This window comes from Mercenaria mercenaria, chromosome 8 (assembly GCF_021730395.1).
Source record: "Mercenaria mercenaria strain notata chromosome 8, MADL_Memer_1, whole genome shotgun sequence".
Taxonomy (NCBI): Eukaryota; Metazoa; Mollusca; class Bivalvia; order Venerida; family Veneridae; genus Mercenaria; species Mercenaria mercenaria.
The window spans coordinates 82,077,366-82,098,308 of NC_069368.1; the positions used below are offsets into that span (position 1 = coordinate 82,077,366).

General features: G+C 35.4%; 1 protein-coding gene across 1 annotated transcript in view; it reads left to right on the forward strand.

The window, feature by feature from the left end:
• LOC123565981 (protein lingerer-like) overlaps positions 1-20,943 on the forward strand; it is a 79,753-nt gene that overhangs the window by 45,518 nt on the left and 13,292 nt on the right. The window contains exons 13-21 of the mRNA XM_045359740.2: positions 3,589-3,676; positions 4,204-5,378; positions 8,728-8,878; positions 9,650-9,738; positions 10,602-10,691; positions 12,302-12,419; positions 13,069-13,259; positions 13,601-13,700; positions 15,695-15,784. Coding sequence (XP_045215675.1) covers positions 3,589-3,676; positions 4,204-5,378; positions 8,728-8,878; positions 9,650-9,738; positions 10,602-10,691; positions 12,302-12,419; positions 13,069-13,259; positions 13,601-13,700; positions 15,695-15,784 — 2,092 coding nt within the window. The remainder of the gene's footprint in view (positions 1-3,588; positions 3,677-4,203; positions 5,379-8,727; positions 8,879-9,649; positions 9,739-10,601; positions 10,692-12,301; positions 12,420-13,068; positions 13,260-13,600; positions 13,701-15,694; positions 15,785-20,943) is intronic.

A 20,943-nucleotide genomic window follows, 5' to 3' on the forward strand; every position in this document is an offset into this window, starting at 1 on the left:
CATGCGGAGTAGATGACCCCTATTTATTTTGAGGTCACTTGATCAAAGGTCAAGGTCACAGGAGCCTGAACAGTGACTGGAGAACCACTAGGCCAAGAGTGTTGAAATTTAGCGGGATGACTGGACATGCCAAGTAGATGATCCCTATTGCAGCCAACCATCAGTGTCTCTTTGATTTTTGCTCCTGACCCCTATTGACTTCTTGCCTATAGGACTTTGCATTGGGGGAGACATGCGCTTTTTTACAAAAGCATTTTCTAGTTTATGATTTGATTTTTTACCAAACTGGCACACAACTTGTATCACCATAAGATCTTGGTTCCTTTCTTGAACTGGCCAGATTCCATTATAGGTTCCAGAGTTATGGCCCCTGAAAGGGCCAGAATCAGCTATTTTGACCTTGTCTGCACAATAGCAGCTTCATTTATGATTTTATTTTAACCAAACTTGCACACAACTTGTATCACTATAAGATCTTGGTTCCATTCTTGAATTGGCGAGATTCCGTTATGGATTCCAGAGTTATGGCCCCTGAAAGGGCCAGAATCAGCTATTTTGACCTTGTCTGCACAATAGCAGCTTCATTTATGATTTTGTTTTAACCAAACTTGCACACAACTTGTATTACTATAAGATCTTGGTTCCTTTCTTAAACTGGCGAGATTCCATTATGGGTTCCAGAGTTATGGCCCCTTAAAGGGCCAGAATTAACTATTTTGACCTTGTCTGCACAATAGCAGCTTCATTTATGATTTGAATTTAATCAAACTTGCACAAAACTTGTGTCGCCATAAGATCTCATTTCCTTTGTTGAACTGGCCAGACCCCTTAATGGGTTCCAGAGTTATGGCCCCTGAAAGGGCCAGAATCAGCTATTTTGACCTTGTCTGCACAATAGCAGCTTCATTTATGATTTTGTTTTAACCAAACTTGCACATAACTTGTATCACTATAAGATCTTGGTTCCTTTCTTCAACTGGCGAGATTCCATTATGGGTTCCAGAGTTATGGCCCCTTAAAGGTCCAAAATTGGGTATTTTGGCTTTTGCAGCCATATAGAGACTTCATTTATGGTTTTATTTGATACAAACTTCCAAAATACAAAAATGTATCTTCAACAACAATAAATCTTGGATTCCATGACAAATCAGAGCCAATCGAAGGTTATTTTATATCTGATTACCTCCCCTGATTGTAATCAAACTGGATTTATATCAGTAAGTCCTTATAGGACTTATTTGAAATTTCATTATTGTCATTAGTTAGACTGAGCCAATCAGGGTAGATAACTATGGACTGATTTTGTGTCAAATTACCTCCCTTTATTTAAAATTAAAATTGGTATATCTTCGTAACTAATGAAGATACTGATCTGAAATTTCATTTATGTCAACAGATTCCTTCTTTTGTTCACTTACAATAATTTTCTTTTTAATTACTTCCCTTTTACGTTACTATAAATAGCTTATTTTTAGGAACTTTTTTATTATTGGCTAAAACCGAGACCACTTTTCTGTGGTACCTCCAATTTTTAGGTGTATTTTGACATATCTGTACCTTTTAAGAATTTTTTTTTCTTTTTGGTTAACTTTCTTCCCTTTGATGTTCCTATCCTTTGGACTTAGATATTTTTTCTGAGGACAAGAAGTGCAATGATAACAGGTGAGTGATATAGGGCCATCATGGCCCTCTTGTATAATTGTGTCAGCTCTTGCATATTTATGAAAGTAGTCCGGCAACATACAATATGGGAGGTACAATACGGGACTTTTTTCAGCCTGTTTGTGTTTCCTTGTGAAATGCAAGCTGTATTTTTAACAAAATTTATATAGGTATATAATAAAACTTACTCTGTAAACTCTGTGCATAAGATTAAGACTTGAAAACATTTTAAATGTTAACAATAAAATGATGTTTTATTACAGTAGTACTTAACTATAAGTTATGAATAAAATATAATTTACTATAAAATTATACGTTGGGAATAGGGTTGGATATCGTTAAGGACGAAGCGGTCCGATACCGATACCGATATCAACGAAACGATACGGTATTTTTAACGATACCGATACCGATACCAAGCTTTGAAGTGATCACATAAGCAATGATTTGGTTAGTATTAAATACACCGTTTTAAGTAGTTATACAGGAAAATTTGCTTTGATATATAAACATTTTAAGTCTGTTAATTTGATGTTGTACTAAAATTATGAAAGAGTAAATAAAATAAACATATTTTACAAACTAGAGTTTTCCAAAATAAAAAAAGAGTAGATACGTCGCTCACTGTGCAATTTAAATCTAGGACTCACTGACTGTGTTAATGCTTGCTCTGCACTGACGAGAACTGTGAAATTCAATACTTACTAGCTTTCAAATTAACCCATTTTACAAGTCAGACTCGTTGTCACTCATGATAAATCTTCAACCAGGTTAACTAGTAATGTACTTAAATTGCAACATTTTTTCCAACACAATTTTCATTGAAAAATAACCCTCAAAACGCTTGAAACAACCAGCAATAACGTATTTCTATTAGTTCGCGAAAACCGATGACTTGTTTACGTAGGTTACAGCTTAGTTTCGTAACTTTTTATTAAAATAGTTTTTTTTTCATTTGTTTTGATAGAATATGACAAAGAGCAAAAAAATGTCGTATATTTTGCAATTAAGTATGATTCACGTAGTTTAAAACGACGGGAAAAGAAGTTTTTTATAATAATATTTAGCATACGAAATTATTCGCAAGGCCAGCTCTCCATGTTACTCGGAGCGGTGTCACAGTAAACAATGTCGATCGCGTTATAACTGTGTTTCAAATACTATTTGCTTATTTTCTGCTTTCTTTTGCCGCGGATTTGGTAATTATTTTGTTTATTTACTTTTATGGAAATACCGGAATCGGAACCGGTTCTTTACGAAACGGTATATACCGGTACTTTACGAAGTGATTATTCGGTACGGTACCGATACCGGGAACCGGTATCCAACCCTAGTTGGGAAAAATAATAATAAAGTCCTGTAATTGAATTGGAAATGTAATGCAATGATGAGAGTGCAGGGGTCCAGAATTTAGCCAAGCTATGTGGGCTATTGTTGGTTACATGTAACTGCTGTATCGTACATGTGGTACGTCAGTGGTGTATGTTCCTAACAGAATCTGACTGCAAATCTGAAGCATAACAAAATCGTACAAAATATAAAGGAATGATCTGATGAAAGGTATGGTCGGCATTATATAAACAGAAATTTTATTACCCAACTTTGCCAGATAATGTGATTTTACCATGTCAGTTGATATGAAAGTTTGGTGACTGTCGCATAATAAGCACTTCCCTAAGTTGAATAAGCACCTCCCTAAGTTGCTGCTGCAAATGTCAAGTCATGGGCAAAATTGGTGTATAAAATAATATTTACAATTTCCCGGAAAGTCTTTCTGTTAGAATGTAATTATACAGGTCAGACTATGTTAGACTGTCAGAATGTCTTCTAGTTGCCTAACTTTGTAATGATTTTGTCATAGACAGATTTTGATAAAAGTATTGTATGATCAGATTCTAACACCAGTTAATTATATTTGAATTCTAGATAAATTCTCCCAGTGAGCCTCTACAATTGCAGGGAACTACATCTGATCTGAAATCCAATCAGCTCATAGCTGGACAAACACAGCCAGGTACCAGTGTAACTTGTTCATTAAGTTTGACTGTAAAATAACTTCAAAAAGTAAAAAGGGATCTAATTGGCTGAGCGATTAAGGATGCTGACTTCAGATCGCTTGCCCCAGACAGATGCAGGTTGAAAACCTTGCTTAGGGGATGTATAATTCTTCATATGATGAAAGTGAATGAGCTGCCTTATGGAAGCTTGATGGTTCTATCCTTGTGTCTGCTTGTGATGAAACAATGCTGGGAGAGACACCTGGGGTCTTCTGCTACCATCAAAAGCTGGAAAAGTTGATATACTACCTTTATTGTAGCAGTTTGACTCGAAATGCAGTACTCTTGCTGCTGCTGCAAAGTGGCAAAATTTTGTTGTGGTATAAATTTATCTTGTTCTTTTGTCAAAACTAAATTAGATTTGCAATCATTGATGATTAAATATGATTATTTGAAAATACCTTTTTTCGTAGTTTTTTGTTTGTAATGAAAATTGGATGTAAGAGATGCTCTGGTATTCATTGAAATTTTCACACTATTTCAGTGTCACTGCCATCCACAAAGATAGATTCTAATCTTGGTTCTTACTCGTCTGGTTCTTCGTACCAATCCACTGGGTATCAATCACAAAAATCTTCAGCTGGGTACCAGTCTTCAAGTAAACCTGGATCTTACTCTGGAACTCAGTACCAGTCTACTCCAAGTCAGAACCAATCAAATTCAAGCCAATTTTCTAGTCAATACAGACAGTCTAATCAGAATCAGTACCAGTCTGGTAGTAGCCAGTTCCCGTCTGGTTCTCAGTATCAGTCTCCTCCAAGTGGGTACCAGCCATCACAGTCTGGGTTCCAGTCAGCCCAGTCTGGCTTCCAGTCAAATCAGCAACAGTACCAGTCTGGGCAAGGTCAATTCCAGAACTTCCAGTCTGGTTCGACATTCCAGAATCAGTCTAATTATTCCTCAAACCAATCGAATCCAAGTGTTTTGTATCCAAATACTACATCGTCGTCATATTCAAGTCAGTCTCCGCAAAATTCTCTGTATTCTCAAAGTTCGCGACCAAGCTCTTACTCAAACCAGTCTTATTTAAATGAGCATGCCACAGGTGCAGGTTCATCATTTCAGACATCAGTGACACAGTCTAGCTCTGGGTTTAAGGAAAACCAATCAGGTGCAAGTTCGTTCAGAGACAATGTCCCTTCATCAAGTAAAACGAGAGACAGTCAGTCGGATAGTTCGACATATAACAGGGATACTCAATCAGCATCAAGCTTTAGTGATAGCCAGACTATGGCATATAATCGTGACAGTCAGTCAGTGGGTAGTTCGTATAACAGAGACCCTAGTAATTCGTTTAAACGTGACTCAAAGTCTGCTAGCGGATCTTATCCTAGGGACACTCCCGCAACTGACAGTGGTGCATATAGTCGCGATTCCCAATCAGCCAGTGCCTCTTATTCTGGTCGGGATAGTCAGTCGTCCTCGACTGGTTTTCGTGATACTCAAACTGGTGCCTCTGGGTATGGAAGCCAGGCAGGCTCATATCCTAGAGATGCCAGTCAGTCTCAGTCCCAAGCTGGATATAGTGCTAAAAACTATCGTAACTCAACGGAGGTAACCTTACAGTCATCCTTTACAGGAAGTAAATTAGCGGATAATTTTTCAAAAATTGGAGTTAAAGATGGACCATTGGATACAATCCAGTCATCAAGTTCACAGGTAAAGTTGTTACAATATTTACTGGATATCTCATTCATTAGAAAACCTGATCATGATTTATGTAGCTCCAAGACTGCAGCCATGTCAATGCTGAAGTGCATATTTAGATGCTTGGTTAGATGCTTGGGTCTTTAGACATCCTTGATATAAAAATACCAATAGAAATTTGCAAATTTTTATCTTTGACACCTGAACTATTAGGATCATTCAGTGTATGTTATCAACATCTGTTCAGTGGAACTTGATGAAACTTAGTTTGGATATTCCTTGGATGGTCCTTTTCCAAGGCTGTTTAAGCGAAAGAAACTGCGAGTGAAACATGAAAAATGGGGGTGACAAAATTAAAGTGGTCAAATAAAAGAACTGAACTATTTTCTAAGTATATTATTTGTTGTTTATTCCAATAATATGTAATAAGAAGTGTTTGACATCACTGACAGATTTCAGTTGAAAGAGAGGTCATTTCAAGTGTTTCAAACTTTGTTAGCAGACATGCTCTTGCAATGACCTCTTTCATTGGAGTTATGTCTGTTGGCTTGTCCAACTAATCCTAGGAAACATTGAGTTATTTTTATTATCCATGGGTAGTATATCTTAACGCGCGTCGAAAGACCAAAATGGTTGAGGAAATTTCCGATGAATTTGTCATCTTTGCCGATTTGGGTTTAAATGCTGATTTTGTTGCGAATACGAGATAGATTTAAATAAAACTTACATGTATCAAAAGGGGATTCAATTCCTCATTGATTTACTTAAAAAATATTGAATTATTTCCAAAATTATGAATTTTCTGGTGATTTAAACCTGTTTGTACTGTAGATGATTAGAATGTTTACCGAGCATAACCTTTACAAGCGATAAAACCAGTAACTTTACATGACTGTGTATTATAATTCAGGGCTCCAGATAAGATGCGTATTAGCGTAAATTCAATCTGACTTAAGTACTTGATCTTCTAAACGAAGATCTGAGAACGACCCATTCACATTCGTCTTCTGTATATTTTGGATTTCAAGTATTGCTATTTTTATTTTATCCAATCAGACGACTTGTTCGAATGTCAAAGAGTAAGAAAAATGTGCAGTCATTCCAGGGCTCGAACCCTGGACCCCTCGCTTACAAAGCAAGTGACCTACCGACTGAGCTAATCGGCTATCTGATACATTACGACATAAGGATTGTAAATATCAAAAGTCAAGGCTACAGGTAGATTTGCAAGATGTTGTAAGTTAGGCTCTGATTGGCTAGCGAAAGGGTCGTCAGAACGAGGCAATGAATAGGTCGTTCTCAGATCCTATGCATAGCGTAATAGGAGATGTACTTTAGTCAGATTAGCATAAATTACGCTTTGAAATAATGCATATACGCATGTATGATAATTTTTAAGCATATAAAAATGTTATGAAATTACAGAAACGCATACAATCACTTTTTACTAGCGTAAACAAAATCTGAATCGTCTGGATGCTTTATCATTTTATGTAACAATGCATGGTCGGCATTAATTCTCCCACATTGAACGTACACACGCATTGAATGGTACTCTGCAAACCTAGGTTAAACTATATTATACATTCAATCAATGCATGCGTAAATCAAATAGTTGGGAATTAATATTGATGGTACGGTAGTGTATTTTAAAATTACTCCTACAGGCTAGTCAATTTCAGATTTTACCATTTCACTTATTCGCAAAAAATATGATAAGTAAATACTCATAGGCCAAAAAAATTATCTGGAGCTCTGATAATTTATCCTCCATTATTTTGATCCTTTGAAGTTTTGATGGTTTGATTGCCTGTCAAAAATATAAAACAATCTGACCATCAAATTAAGTCTGTTAGCATGTCAGAAATTTTTCGGTTCTCCATTTTGTTGCAGACAAACATGTGACGTTGGAATTGCGTGGTTGACTGTGAACTGCACAAGTGAATAATTTCTGTACATTACCAATACTGCATTATCGAATATTAGTACAAGTCCACGGGTTTCCAAAATGAATAGAAAAAGAAAGTAAACAACTTGCGTCAGAATTGAATAAATATTTTAATTAGTGCCCACAACAAAGGTATACGACGGCGATATTATTGGATTCCATGATGAATCCTTTAGATCCAATGATTGACCCTGAAAGTCAAAATTTGTTAATTTTTACCTTGTGAACATGATAGAAGTGACATTTTACATTCAGTTTTAACCACACTTACACACAACTTAAGTCACAATAAGATCTTGGTTCCTTTCGAAAATTGGCTAGATTTCATCATTCGTTCTAGAGTTACTGCCCTTGAATGGGGCAGAACTTTCTATTTTGGCCCTTTCAGCCATATAGAGGTTTCATTTATGCTTTGATTTGATACAAACTTGTGTACAGAATGTTTATCTTGATGATCTCTAAGCCAATTTTGAAATGGGGTCATGTGGGGTAAAAAACTAGGGTCACCCACTCAAATAAGGAAAAGCTTGTTAAAACTCTATGGGCCTTATTTATGATGCTATCTTATGAAACTTGTTAAGAATGTTTTTCTTGATGATTCCCATGTGAAGTTCGGAACTGGATCATGTGGGGTCAAAAACTAGGTCACTGCTCAAATCGGAGGAAAAGCTTGTTTACACCTTAGAGGCCACATTTCTGACTCTATCTTCATGAAATTTGGTCAGAATGTTTATCTTGACGATTCAAAGGCTAAGTTTAACAGCGATATAATGACCCTCTTGTTATGATTAGCACCAGTAGTGACTGTTGTAGTCGGGGGTGGGGAGGTGAAGGAAGCATATCCAACACATCCTATTTGCTAATTTCAAGGAGCTGCCAGGATGTTGCCCTGGCCCCCAGTAAAACTTTCATAGTTTTCGACTTCCTCCAATATATCTGGGATCTGATTATTTTAATATTTATATAATATTAAAGTGCAGGGCTTTTTTCCCCTATAAATCTACCTCCGGTAAAAGGAGGTAATCCCAATGCAAAAAAGTATGTTTTTTTCCCATAGTTGAATTTAAAATTCCCAAATGATTATACCTTTTAGGGTTTTTGCTGTTTTAAGGTAGTTTTGCTAATTTGTATGTATATTTAGGTAAATTATAATACTGTATAACAATTACTGAAATGCAATTCATTAATATTTCACACAAAAACACATTTATGTAGATTTTGGTAATTTGCAAATTGTCCCTATTAAGACAGTTTCCAAGAGCATTTTCCCAATTCCACGGGTGTCGATGGCATTCCCAAATTGATGAAAAATAGGCCAGAAGTGAATGATGAAATGTTTTATTTTCATAATAATAGTAAGATAAGATTTAAGATTCATGGAAAGTAATCCTCATGCCTTTATTTCTTAACCAGTTTGATAGTGTATCGAGTTCATCAAAAGCGACTACGAACACGACATCATTGACGTCAAGTACAACCTCATCCACAATATCATCCACTGGAACTACTGTGATAAGCAGCACGACAACTAAAATCTCAACGTTGCCGTCTGCGTCAGCTACTTGTAAGTCTCTCTTTTGATTTAATATTTATAATCATACGGATTTGGTATAATCAAGATATTTAGAAGTTTGCTGTAGATGTTATATCTTGGGGTATAATTAAAAATTGATAAACTTATACATACATGGGGCCTCCGTGGCCGAGTGGTTAAGGTCGCTGACTTCAAATCACTTGCCCCTCATCGATGTGGGTTCAAGCCTCACTCGGGGCGTTGAATTCTTCATGTGAGGAAGCCATCCAGATGGCTTACGGAAGGTCGGTGGTTCTACCCAGGTGCCCACTCGTGACGAAATAATGCACGGAGGGACACCTGGGGTCTTCCTCCACCATTAAAGCTGGAAAGTCGCCATATGACCTATCATGTGTCGGTGCGACGTTAAATCCAACCAAAAAGAAAAAGAAAAGATGTACATACATGATAGCTTTGAGGAAATACTTTTTGTTCACTGACAACAGTGAGAACAGTTTACCGGATTCTGAGCTATAATTTTGTAAAGTATTTACTATAGTTTTATAGTTATCCACTGATTTGTAATGAGTACAGTGTTCATCAGGCTGCTCATCTCAGATGCACGCGAGAAATCATTATATGTAATTAGTAGTGTACCGAATGATTGAAGAATCCTCTGTAAACAGTTAATGCAAGTAGAAGTTAGAACCTTAAAAGTTACACTACTTGTATGCTCACATAACATAGAAATTTTACTGTCAGTGCTTAAATACTTTTGCAGAATAAAAGATTGTTGAATAACTGTGCCTTGTGTATTTTCAGCTTCGAAAGCGCCGCCCAACTTGCCACCAGGTGTACCATTGATGGCACAACAGTACATTATGGGACAAGCTGGAACTTTGCCTTTCTACGTAAGCTTACATTTGACATCTATACTAGGGCTGTCCTGGAACTTAATTATTGGTGTCCTAACTGTGAATTGATTTTCCGTCTTCATAGGTGATAACAGTTTTTTTTGTTATCAGAAATACTCCCAGTAACCCATTAATTCCTACATTTTTTTAGCCAAAGGTAAATTCCCGATACATTTGATGATATACAAGTATATTTCTGTCAGGAGAATGCGAAATGTAGAGCAATTAGTGGTTTAGTATGTATTTTCTGTTGCAACGAGCACTTACGCTTCTCAAAATGATTTTTATCCATTTAGATATTGTCATAAAATTTAAGTATTCTAAAATAACTGATGTCAGTTATTGCAGATCTGCTGTTCAGATATATTACAAAATAATGAAATTGTCAAGTAGATACATCCAGTATTTGTATCATTATTTTTTAGTAAGCCAGTGTAGGCAGTTTCGGTACTGGAATTGATTAGATAAATGGAGATTAATACTGTTTCTGTCAGTAATGGCCCAAGGTTATTTTAATTCACAGATCTACATGTATACTTAAGTAGTAATGGCATTCAGCAGAAGGGACCTTCATAAAGAGCGTTTAAGTCCAGCCATATGTCTCTCAACGATGCAGGTTTGAAACTGCACTTTGGATGTAAAATTCTTCATGTGTCTTAGAAAGCCATGCAACTTCCATTTGGTTCTTACCAGGTCCCGGCCCATTCCAGAAATAATGCCCTGTGTGCCCGAAGAGGCTCCAGGAATCTTCCTTCACCATCACCAGCTGGCTTAAATTAAGTTGGTGTGGCACTGAATGAACAAGCACAAAACAGAATTGTTTGAGTATGGTGATATTATCTGACTGTTTATTCTTGCAGGGTTTACAGGGTCTGCAGGGATTACAGCAGCCCCAGCTTTATGCTAACTTGGAAGAATTCCAGTATCTTCAACAGAGAATGCCACCTCTTGTAAGTACTTGCTTGTGTTGTCACTTTTATACTCTCAGTTGTTTATAGGTTTTAGAAAGCTTAAGTTTTAAAATTGATGATGTTGTTGAACACTTTCTAGCTCAACTACCCCTCCTTCACTTCTACTTTATGCAGGGGACTTGAAATAGGTATATTGCACGCTTATGGAAAATTTTGGCTTGTTTTGAGGTGGCAATGAGGAAAATCTTTCATTCACTGACACAGAGTGATTACATTTACCGGATTCTGAGCCATTTGTTGACTATTTTCAGAACATATGCAATAAGTGACATTACTATTGGAAAATGAGTACTCATTTTCTATATTTGGCAATGAGAAAGTCTTTAATTTACTGATGTCTTTTGAAGACATTTTACCGGATTCTGAGCCAAAACATTTTGTGACCTTCACTGTTAGTTAGAAATACCATTTACGTTATCAATATTCAACAGTAAGATTTGTCAGTTAGGAAATACTGAATGTATCTGTGTTTGTATTAAAGATATTCAACCAGGTTTGGAGTGATGTTTTACCTTCCTTATTTTGTTTATACTTTCACATTACTGTTGTTGTTACTTATATTAACTGAACACATGTATATTTTTGGCAATGAGGAAAACTTGATTTGACTGACACTTGTATTGAAGACATTTTACCGGATTCTGAGCCAAATTTTTTTCAGTAGTTTAAGAAATAATATATCCCAAATAGTGATTTGTCATTGAATAAAATCATTGTTTGGAGTTTAGATGCGAAGGTATTATATGTGCCCTCGTGATATAATAATACGCATCTAAAGGACAAACAACGATTTTATTCATGAGATATATTATTTCGATTCTAACACAATATCAAGGATTATTCTGTACGTCCTTGACGATATCCATCAAATATGTGCCTGATTTCTTGACCAGCGCACCATTATGCCGTCTAACGCTATGACGTAATAATTGTGACGTCAGAAAAATGAATTGTTGAATAATAACACACAGCTTTCAGCCTTCTCTGTTTAATAGGAAAACAAATCTGGTCGTGTTAGAATTAAACATAAGGTAAGGAGGCTGTTTCTTGATAAATATAGTACACTCCACTTGCCCCTCACCGATGTCGGTTCGAGCCTCCCTGGGGGCGTTCAATTCTTCATGTGAGGAATCCATCCAGCTGGCTTATGGAAGGTTGGTGGTTCTACCCAGGTGCCCTCCTGTGATGAAATATTGCATAGAGGGTCACCTGGGGTCTTCTTCCACCAGCAAAGCTGGAAAGTTGCCATATAGCCTATAATTGTCGGTGCAACATTTAATCCAAGAAAAAAACACAGTGTTAATTGCGTACATTCTGTTGTCTACCAGTTGTATTTTCAAATTGCCTGATAATGACAGTAATGCCTTTAGGGGCACATGGAGTTTTCCAAAACGTTTGAAAACTGGAGAAATGGTAATCAAAAACATTTGCATACAGGGGAAGTAAAAGAAAAAAGAGGCATATTAGTGTTTATTTAACACGTGACAAATTTTGAACCACTTACAGGGTAATATGATGCTAGCGGAGCATGAGGTGAGATAAGTACTGATGTGTAATTTAGGAGTTGAATTATGTATTGTATATTTCAGGCTACAAGTAATATGTATGATTTACAAGCTACGGCAGCTGCAGCAGGGCTACAAATCCCTCCAACAACGCTGAACTCAAACAGCACACAACAGACAATTCCCACTGTGCCATACTCTGGTATATACCTGTTATGTTCTTTCTTTTATGCATGTTGAGAAGTCAAAATACTTGCCAAAATAGTTATTTGGTAGTAGTGAGAGATTTCAAATTATGTAACATTTGTATCAAACTCACACACTGCATGTTGATACAACACTAGATAAAGCCAACCCTGATGAAATCCATACTTTATGCAGGGAACTTATATGTATATGTTGAAAAACACATTGCACACTTATGGAATATTTCGGCTTGTTTTGAGGTGGCAATGAGGAAAATCTTTCATTCACTGACACAGAGTGATTACATTTACCGGATTCTGAGCCATTTCTTGACTATTTTCTGAACATATGCAATAAGTGACATTACTATTGGTACTCATTTTCTGTATTTGGCAATGAGGAAATCTTTAATTTACTGATGTCTTTTGAAGACATTTTACCGGATTCCGAGCCATAACATTTTGTGACCTTCACTCTTAGCTAGAAATACTGTTTAATTTAGGAATAAAATGGTATATAATTTATTGATTACAGTCATCATTACACAATTTTAAGCAAACAATATTGAAATCTTAATTTCAGATATTTGGTGAAAAAAAAAGATATATTTGATTTGTATTTTTTTTCTGCTTTAATATGGGAGTCAAAAACATTGCAAATTACAGGTTCTAATGACAGCAGTAAGTTGCCTAGAGTAGATGCGCAATCACCTACAGGGTCAGTCCCGGCAAACTCTCAGCCCTCTGGTACAGGCCAGTCGGCGGCACACCAGCAGCCATACATACATCTCAACTACAGTTACTACTATCCACCATCACTGATTCCGGGAGCTGGCTTCCAGTATCCAATGATTCCAGTATGTCTGTTTTCTTTCTGCTAGATAAATGTATTCCTGTACAATAGAGAGAATACAAAGTAGCATTTGAGCTTATAGTTATTGAACAATTTGCAAGGTCAAAGGTCACATGTAAGAGCCCTAACCTAACTTTAAACCCTTACCAAAAGGCAAGGGCACTGCACTTTCAGGGCATTTGACACTTACTATTGTATGTTTCAGTATATTGTATTTATCAGCTTCCTTTTAAACTCTTTGAGCCTTCAATAAATATTTCACCTGGTCATGTAATTTTAGAAAATTGATGTGAATGTTTTAAATTGGAATGATACTATATGAATAATGCAATGATCTTGTTATAGATGCCCCAGGTAACAAACGCTGCCCATGCTGGCACTCCAGCTAACACACAGTACCAACAGAAAAATTACGGCTCACATGTACAATATGGAACAAATAAAAGTAAGTGCTTTAAATATTACCAGCAGAAATTAGTTTATCTTTGTCTCAATTTCGATTGAAGAATATTGCAACTTGTGAAATAGGATAAGTTTGTTTTGCCTAAATTTCCTGGATGTCATTTCTGTGTATATGTTATGTTGTTCAAATTTTTGCCTCTTTGGTCTTCTTTTAAGTGCTAAATATTCATGCCACAGTTGTTGAAATATTGCATGGCAGGTCTTAAAGTGGAATTATGTGCATTTTTCAAGTAAAAATCCAGCTGAAATAGATGTGTGTTTAAAAAGGGTGGATGAATTTATAGCTTTTAACACAATATACCAATCTCTTCCTGTTACCATTACAAAATAATAAGTTTCCAAATATGACTTTTCTTATTTTGACTGGGGCAGTCCTTTTAGCTCACCTGAGCCAAAGGCTCATGGTGAGGTTTTGTGACCGCTCAATGTCCGTCGTGTGTCCGTCAACATTTTCTTCTTGAAAACCACTGGGCAGAATTACACCAAACTTCACAGGAATGATCCTTGGGTGGCCCCCTTCCAAATTGTTCAAAGAATTGAATTCTATGGAGAACTCTGGTTACCATGGTAACCGAAAAGAAAAACTTCAAAAATCTTCTTGTGCAAAACCACAGTGCTTAGGGCTTTGACATCTGTTATGTAGCATCATCTAGTGGTGCTCTACCAAGATTGTTCAAATTATCCCCCAAGGGTTAAATATGGCCCTGCCCTGGGGGTCATATGGTTTATGTAGACTTATAAAGGGAAAACTTTGAAAATCTTCTTGTACAAAACCACATGGCCTAGGGCTTTGATATTTGGTATGTAGCATCATCTAGTGGTCCTCTACCAAGGTTGTTCAGATTATCCCCCGAGGGTCAAATATGGCCCGGCCCCAGGGTCCCAAGTTTTACATAAACTTATGTAGGAAAAGACTTTAAAGATCTTCTTGTCTGTAACCACAAGACCTAGGCCTTTGATATTTGGTTTGTAGCATTGTCTTATGGTCTTTTGCCAAAACTGTTCAAATTATACCCCTGGGGTGAAAAGAGGCCCTGCCCAGGGGTCCCAAGTTTTACATAAACTGATACAGGAAAAAACTTTAAAAATCCTCTTGTCTGAAACCACAAGACCTAGGCCTTGATATTTAGTATGTAGCATTACCTTGTGGTCCTCTACCAAGATTGTTCAAATTAACCCTGGGATGAAAAGAGGCCCTGCCCTGGGGTCACTTAGTTATTATATGGGTTATATAGGAAAAATACTTAAAAATCTTCTTGCCTGAAACTGCAAAGCCTAGGCTTTTGATATTTGGTATGGTGCATTGCCTAGTAGTTATATATATGAGTTATATAGGAAAAAATACTTTAAAAATTATCTGATCCTATTTCCTAGACAGTTTAATTATAATTACCTGATGACCCCAAGTAATATGATGTCACTTTACTGTGATCTTGACCTGCTAACCTACTTTCTTGTTTTTTAAGATACAGCCTTGAAATTTGGATGACATGCACAGTTTTGCACACGGATCTTAAAACTGACTTTCATTGACCATGAATATGACCTACTGACTAACATTTGAAACATTTAGCTGATATTACTCAGGTGAGCGGTCCAGGGTCATCATGACCCTCTTGTTAAGAAAAGTAAAACTGCATGCAGGAGTTGCTTCCCTTAATCTTCAGAAATCTCTACCTATAGGTAAGGGAGATCACTGCGTAGAAGATTGAAGAAAAGAAATATTTTATTAGTCCGATTTCTTTATTTCTAAAGCATCATTGTCAAGTACTTATGCGGCATTATCATTAATCTTAACACATTTAAATGCACAGCATCTGAAAATTACTTTTATAAAATATTTACCAAAAACACACTATATGCAGTAAGATAATGTCACTTCAACAAAAGGTAACTGACAAAAAGGTTTAAAAAAAAATTTTTTAAGACATTTTTGAACACTGTTAAAGGGAAAGAACTTTTACATTAATATTTCAGTGTATGATGATCTGACAGCTCAAACAGGTGGTGATTTCTCCAAGAGTCCTTACGTAACCTCCCAGACACAGCCCAAGGCTAATATCAATTGTAAGTAAAATATTTTCCCACTAGCTACTTTTTCTTTGCATCTACATATCACAGTAAAATTAATGCAAGTACCTTTTGACAGGAAAGTTTTAAAGACAAAATAGTGCATGTAAATAAAAACACTGCTGGTATTGTAAAATTGTGAAAAAGCTTTTAGCGATAGTCACAAATAATAACTAAGGCAATGTTTGAACTGAAGTCTTGATGACAAGACGTTTACTAGACAACACTTTATCCTGGCTCCCAAAAGTTCCTAGCATGTCACACAACTTTCAAGCACGTGTTGTAACTTCGTAAATGATTTGACTGGATGTAGGACAGTTACAGTAACTACCATGCATTATGAATTTGGTGAAGAACAGTTTCCATTAACAAAAAATGTAACAGATATTTTGATATGTGTCAGTTACTGTTCAGCATCCAGTCTGAAGCTGTGTTTATCTGCCTGTTATGGAAAAATGCGGATGTATTTTTTTCACGCCGTATGGGCAGGAAAGCAGAAGAAATAAGTACCAGCTTGATTACTACAGTCAGAACTTAATTATACCCCCACCAAACATGTTTGAGGGGGGTATATAGGAGTCAGTTTTGTCGCGTCCCGTCCCGTCGCGTCCCGAAATCTATTATCTCAGTTATTACCAAATGGATTTGATTCAAACTTTTTTTTTTTTTTTTTTTTTGACTTTTATTTTATTTTATTTACAACAACAGGTAACATAACATGACATGCAAATTATGAAGGGTTTTACGTTCAGCAATGCATCATATATCATATATAGATTACAATGAAATGTCTTACTACCCGTACATATGGATAACATTATATTGTGTATTGTTTTTGAAAAACACACAAAAAAATCAACAACAAAAAATCCTTTCCCTAACATAGAGTTCAAACAAGTTCGAAACAGATCTCTGTGTTTAGGATAGTTTTAAAAAAGTATATTGACCTGGTGCGTTTTAAAGTACCGATCTTACAAATACATATACTCGAAAGAATGCAAGATCAACATAAAATACGGATCTTACAAGATAGATACATGTGTATATATACCCGAAAGAATGCAAGATCAACATAGCACGCACTCGTCAAGCTGTTTGGGTTGTTCCCCTTTAATCATATCAACTTGATTCTACTGAGAACTTTTATATCTTCTTTGTTTAAAGTCTGAAATTTAAATAAATCTTTTACATTTGATATGATTTTTTTTTCCATCACAGCACTTCCATGCTTAACATTTGAAAATTTTAATTCGTTTCTGTGTTTCCAGATAGTAAATTTCGTTTCAAAAATGAAAGTATTTAAAACGTTAGAGTTTTTCGAATAAATTGTACTTATACCTAGTGCTATCTTGGAATAATCGAGAGTAATGTGCTCCTCGGGCAGAATTAAATGGAATATTTCGTTTACAAAAATCCATAATCGTTTAATATCACAGCATTCCCAAAAAAGATGTTTTAATGTTTCCATCTTCGTTTTACATATGTTGCATAACCCGTTAGATGTGTTCATTAAGAATAATCTGTGTTCCGTGAAAATAACATTGTGAACAAATCTCCATTGAAAATATTTCGTGCTCGAAGGGCAATATGATTTGTAAATGTTCATCCAAATTTTGTCCCAACTGTGAGAGGAAAGACTTAAATTTTGTTCCCATTTCAATTCAACTTTTGATGGTGATTTATTATCACAGTATACTAACTGTTTCATTATATCACGTACATGCAAGTTCGAGTAATGTACCAATTTACACCCATTTGTCAAAAGTTCAAGATTTTTAAACTTAAAAAAGGGCTTATTTGCTGTTTTTGAGTCTTCATTTGACTTTAAAATAGATAAATACTTTGCTGGAATACTACTTCTTACAACTGACCATTCAGATATCCAATTTACCCTTCTTTTTAGCTTTTGAAAAATCTGATTACTTGATATAAATTGCTTTTTTTCCAGATCCCATATATGTCTAATGCTTGTAATACCGCTTTCTAAAAAGGATTTAATGAGAATAGGATTCATATGAAAAGTATATCTCTATTATTAAACAAGGAAGTATCTAAAATATCTTCTACTGTCACTGGTGTTATTTTTTTGAAGTAGTTTACTCCAGTGCTTTATTGCCAGTGCATAATACGAAGACATTCTTCTTTCATAATCGATATTACTTAAATATGAACATCTGCAAAGAAAGAATGTCTGTGAATAGATGTTATCTAACGACTGTAAATAATATTTGCCAATTGAGTTCCAGTTATCTAACTTTGAGTGTATGATTTTATAAATCATTTTAATGTTAAGTGATTCTCGTATATCTGAAATATTATATAAATTTATTCCCCCTTGCCATTTCTCTTTTTTCAACGTCAGTTTAGCAACAAGCGACTTTTTTCCGTTCCATAAAAAATTCGAAATCAAATCTTCAAGTTCTTTTTCATATTTTTCCGGAATACCTCTACTTTCAATTTCAAAATTCAATACAGAAAAAACATACGTTTTTATCAATAAAGATTTACCCTGTATGGTCAGATTTCTTGATTTCCAGACTTGTAAAGAGCTCTTTATTTTATTTATTTTAGCCCGCCATATTGCATCATTGTCGAAATTGTAACCGTGGTGAACGCCAAGTGTTTTTACATACGATTTCGTCCATTTGATTTCCTTGAAAGACAGCGTTTATCCTTTTAGTTTGCCAATAAAAAGTCAAAACGTTTTATCTTTATTGAGTTTAGCACCGGATGCTTTTTCGTAATATGTCAAATCTTTGAATATGTATTTCAGCGACGTTTCATTTTTAGCAAAAAATTGTGTATCATCAACAAACTGATTTATTTTCGCCGTTAATATAAGATCTGTTGACGGTAGCGCTATGCCTTGAATATTTTCATTTTGTCTTATGCAGCATGCCATTGGCTCTGCTTGAATAATATATAAAATTGGGGCGCACGGACAGCCCTGCTTTATAGACCTTGAAATAGGGAAGAACCCAGACAAAAAACCGTTTGTAATAATTGCTGTTTTTGAGAATTTAAGTAGTGTTGTTATCCAGTTCCGAAATTTTAAACCAAAACCAAATTGTTTAAGGCACATGTCGATCCACTGCCATTCACATCTATCAAAAGCTTTAGTTTGATCTAGAAATACGATAAGCCCCTCCTGATTTTCACGATCTGTATATTCTATCAAATCTTGTATAAATCTGTTTGCTTCATTAATGTTTCTTCCTTCAACGTAACCTTTTTGATCAGAATTTATTATAGTCGGAAGCAATGGTTTTATTCTATCCGATAGGCATTTAGCAATTATTTTATAGTCGACGTTTAAAAGGGTGATTGGCCTCCAGTTTTTTAATGTTTCGCGTTCTCCGTTTTTATACATGAGTGACAAAATACCTTTATATTGCGAATTCGTCAGAGTGTTATTATCTTGGATCAGTTTTGAAAGCGCGTGAAATTCATGTTTGACTAAGTACCAAAATTGTTTATACCATTCCGCAGGTAGACCATCTTCTCCGGGAGATTTTGATTGTTTAAATTTGAAAACAGAGTTTTCTAGTTCTGAGAGTGAAATATACTCATCGAGTTTATCTGCATCTACCTGTGAAATTTTTGTTGAGACCTTCGACAGTAAATAGTTTGCAGCTTGTTCATTCACCCCTTCCGACGTAAATAACTTTTTATAGAATTGACATTGTTCTTTTAATATATTATCTATTCCATATTTTATTTGACCGGAATCTGATCGAATTTTCGACCATAATTTTTGTTTTCCCCGTTTCTTTTCTAAATTGAAAAAGTAGGATGTTGATTTTTCATTTTCTTGTATATACTTCTCTTTTGAACGAATTTTTGCGGCTTCTGCTTGCTTTTCGTAATATTCACTTATTTCCGTTTTCAAAGAATCTATTTCAGCTTCATCTGAAGTCGAATTGTCTTGAAGTTTTTGAAGTTTATTTTCTAAAACACCTATATTTATTTGCGAATTTCTTTTTGTTTTACAATAATCAATTGTTATGTTTTTTTACATTATGTTTGAACATATCCCACCAGTCCTGTATTGAATTAAATGTTTCCTTCCTTATTAGCCAAATATCCCAAAACTGTTCTATTAGTTCTATATAATCATTATCATTAAGTATACTGACATTTAATTTCCATATCCCCGGGCCCCTTTGAACATTCTCTGTATTTATTTTCATCGAGATAGAGTCATGGTCTGAGAACGGGAAATATGTAATACCGGTGTATTCTATTTCATTATCTATGCTTTTTGAAGTTAAAAAATAATCAATTCTCGACTTGGAATTGTTGCGTGAAAATGTGAATTCTTTTTTGGTCGGATTTCGTCTGCGCCAGACATCTTCTAAATCCAACAGTGATTGAAAGTCAAGGAGCTCACGTGTGGTGTAATCTTCATGTATCACGTGATTTTTTGCCGCGCGGTCATATTTATTATGTTGTGTACAGTTAAAATCGCCTCCCACAACTTGGTATGTAGACTGTGACTCGCATAAATATTCGCTTACTTTTTGAAAGAAAGACTTCCTATCAGAGCTATTATTAGGTGCATACAAACTAGATATTCTATACAACTTTTCATGATTCAAAACAAGATCTACCGTTATTAACCTGCCCTCCGTATTAAATTTACGTGATGGTTTATTCGCTGTTATGTCTAGATTTGGTTTAATTAGAATAGCGACCCCTTTCGTCGCGCTGTTGCTACTTTCCCAAAAACTTGTCCCGCCCCATTGATTGCCCCATTGAATTTCTTCCGTATTATTTTTGCAGTGTGTTTCTTGTAACAGTGCTATGTCAAATTTCTTTTCCTTTAACCATAAAAAAACCTTATTTCTTTTCCTATTATCTCGAATGCCATTTACATTTAGAGAACATATGTGAAACATACAAAGAATATAAACAGAAGTACAGTAAAAATCTAAAGCATAACAAAATTACACTTCATTTCTACCTTGTTTGGATTTGATTCAAACTTAAAATACATGTTCCACCTTATCACCCACATCATGTGACACAAGGTGCATAACTCTTGACACCAAGTTTTCATGAATTATGTCCCCTTTTACTTAGAATTTAAGGTTAATTTTGTTGTATTTTCACTATATCTCAGTTATTACTAAATGGATTTAATTCAAACTTAAAAT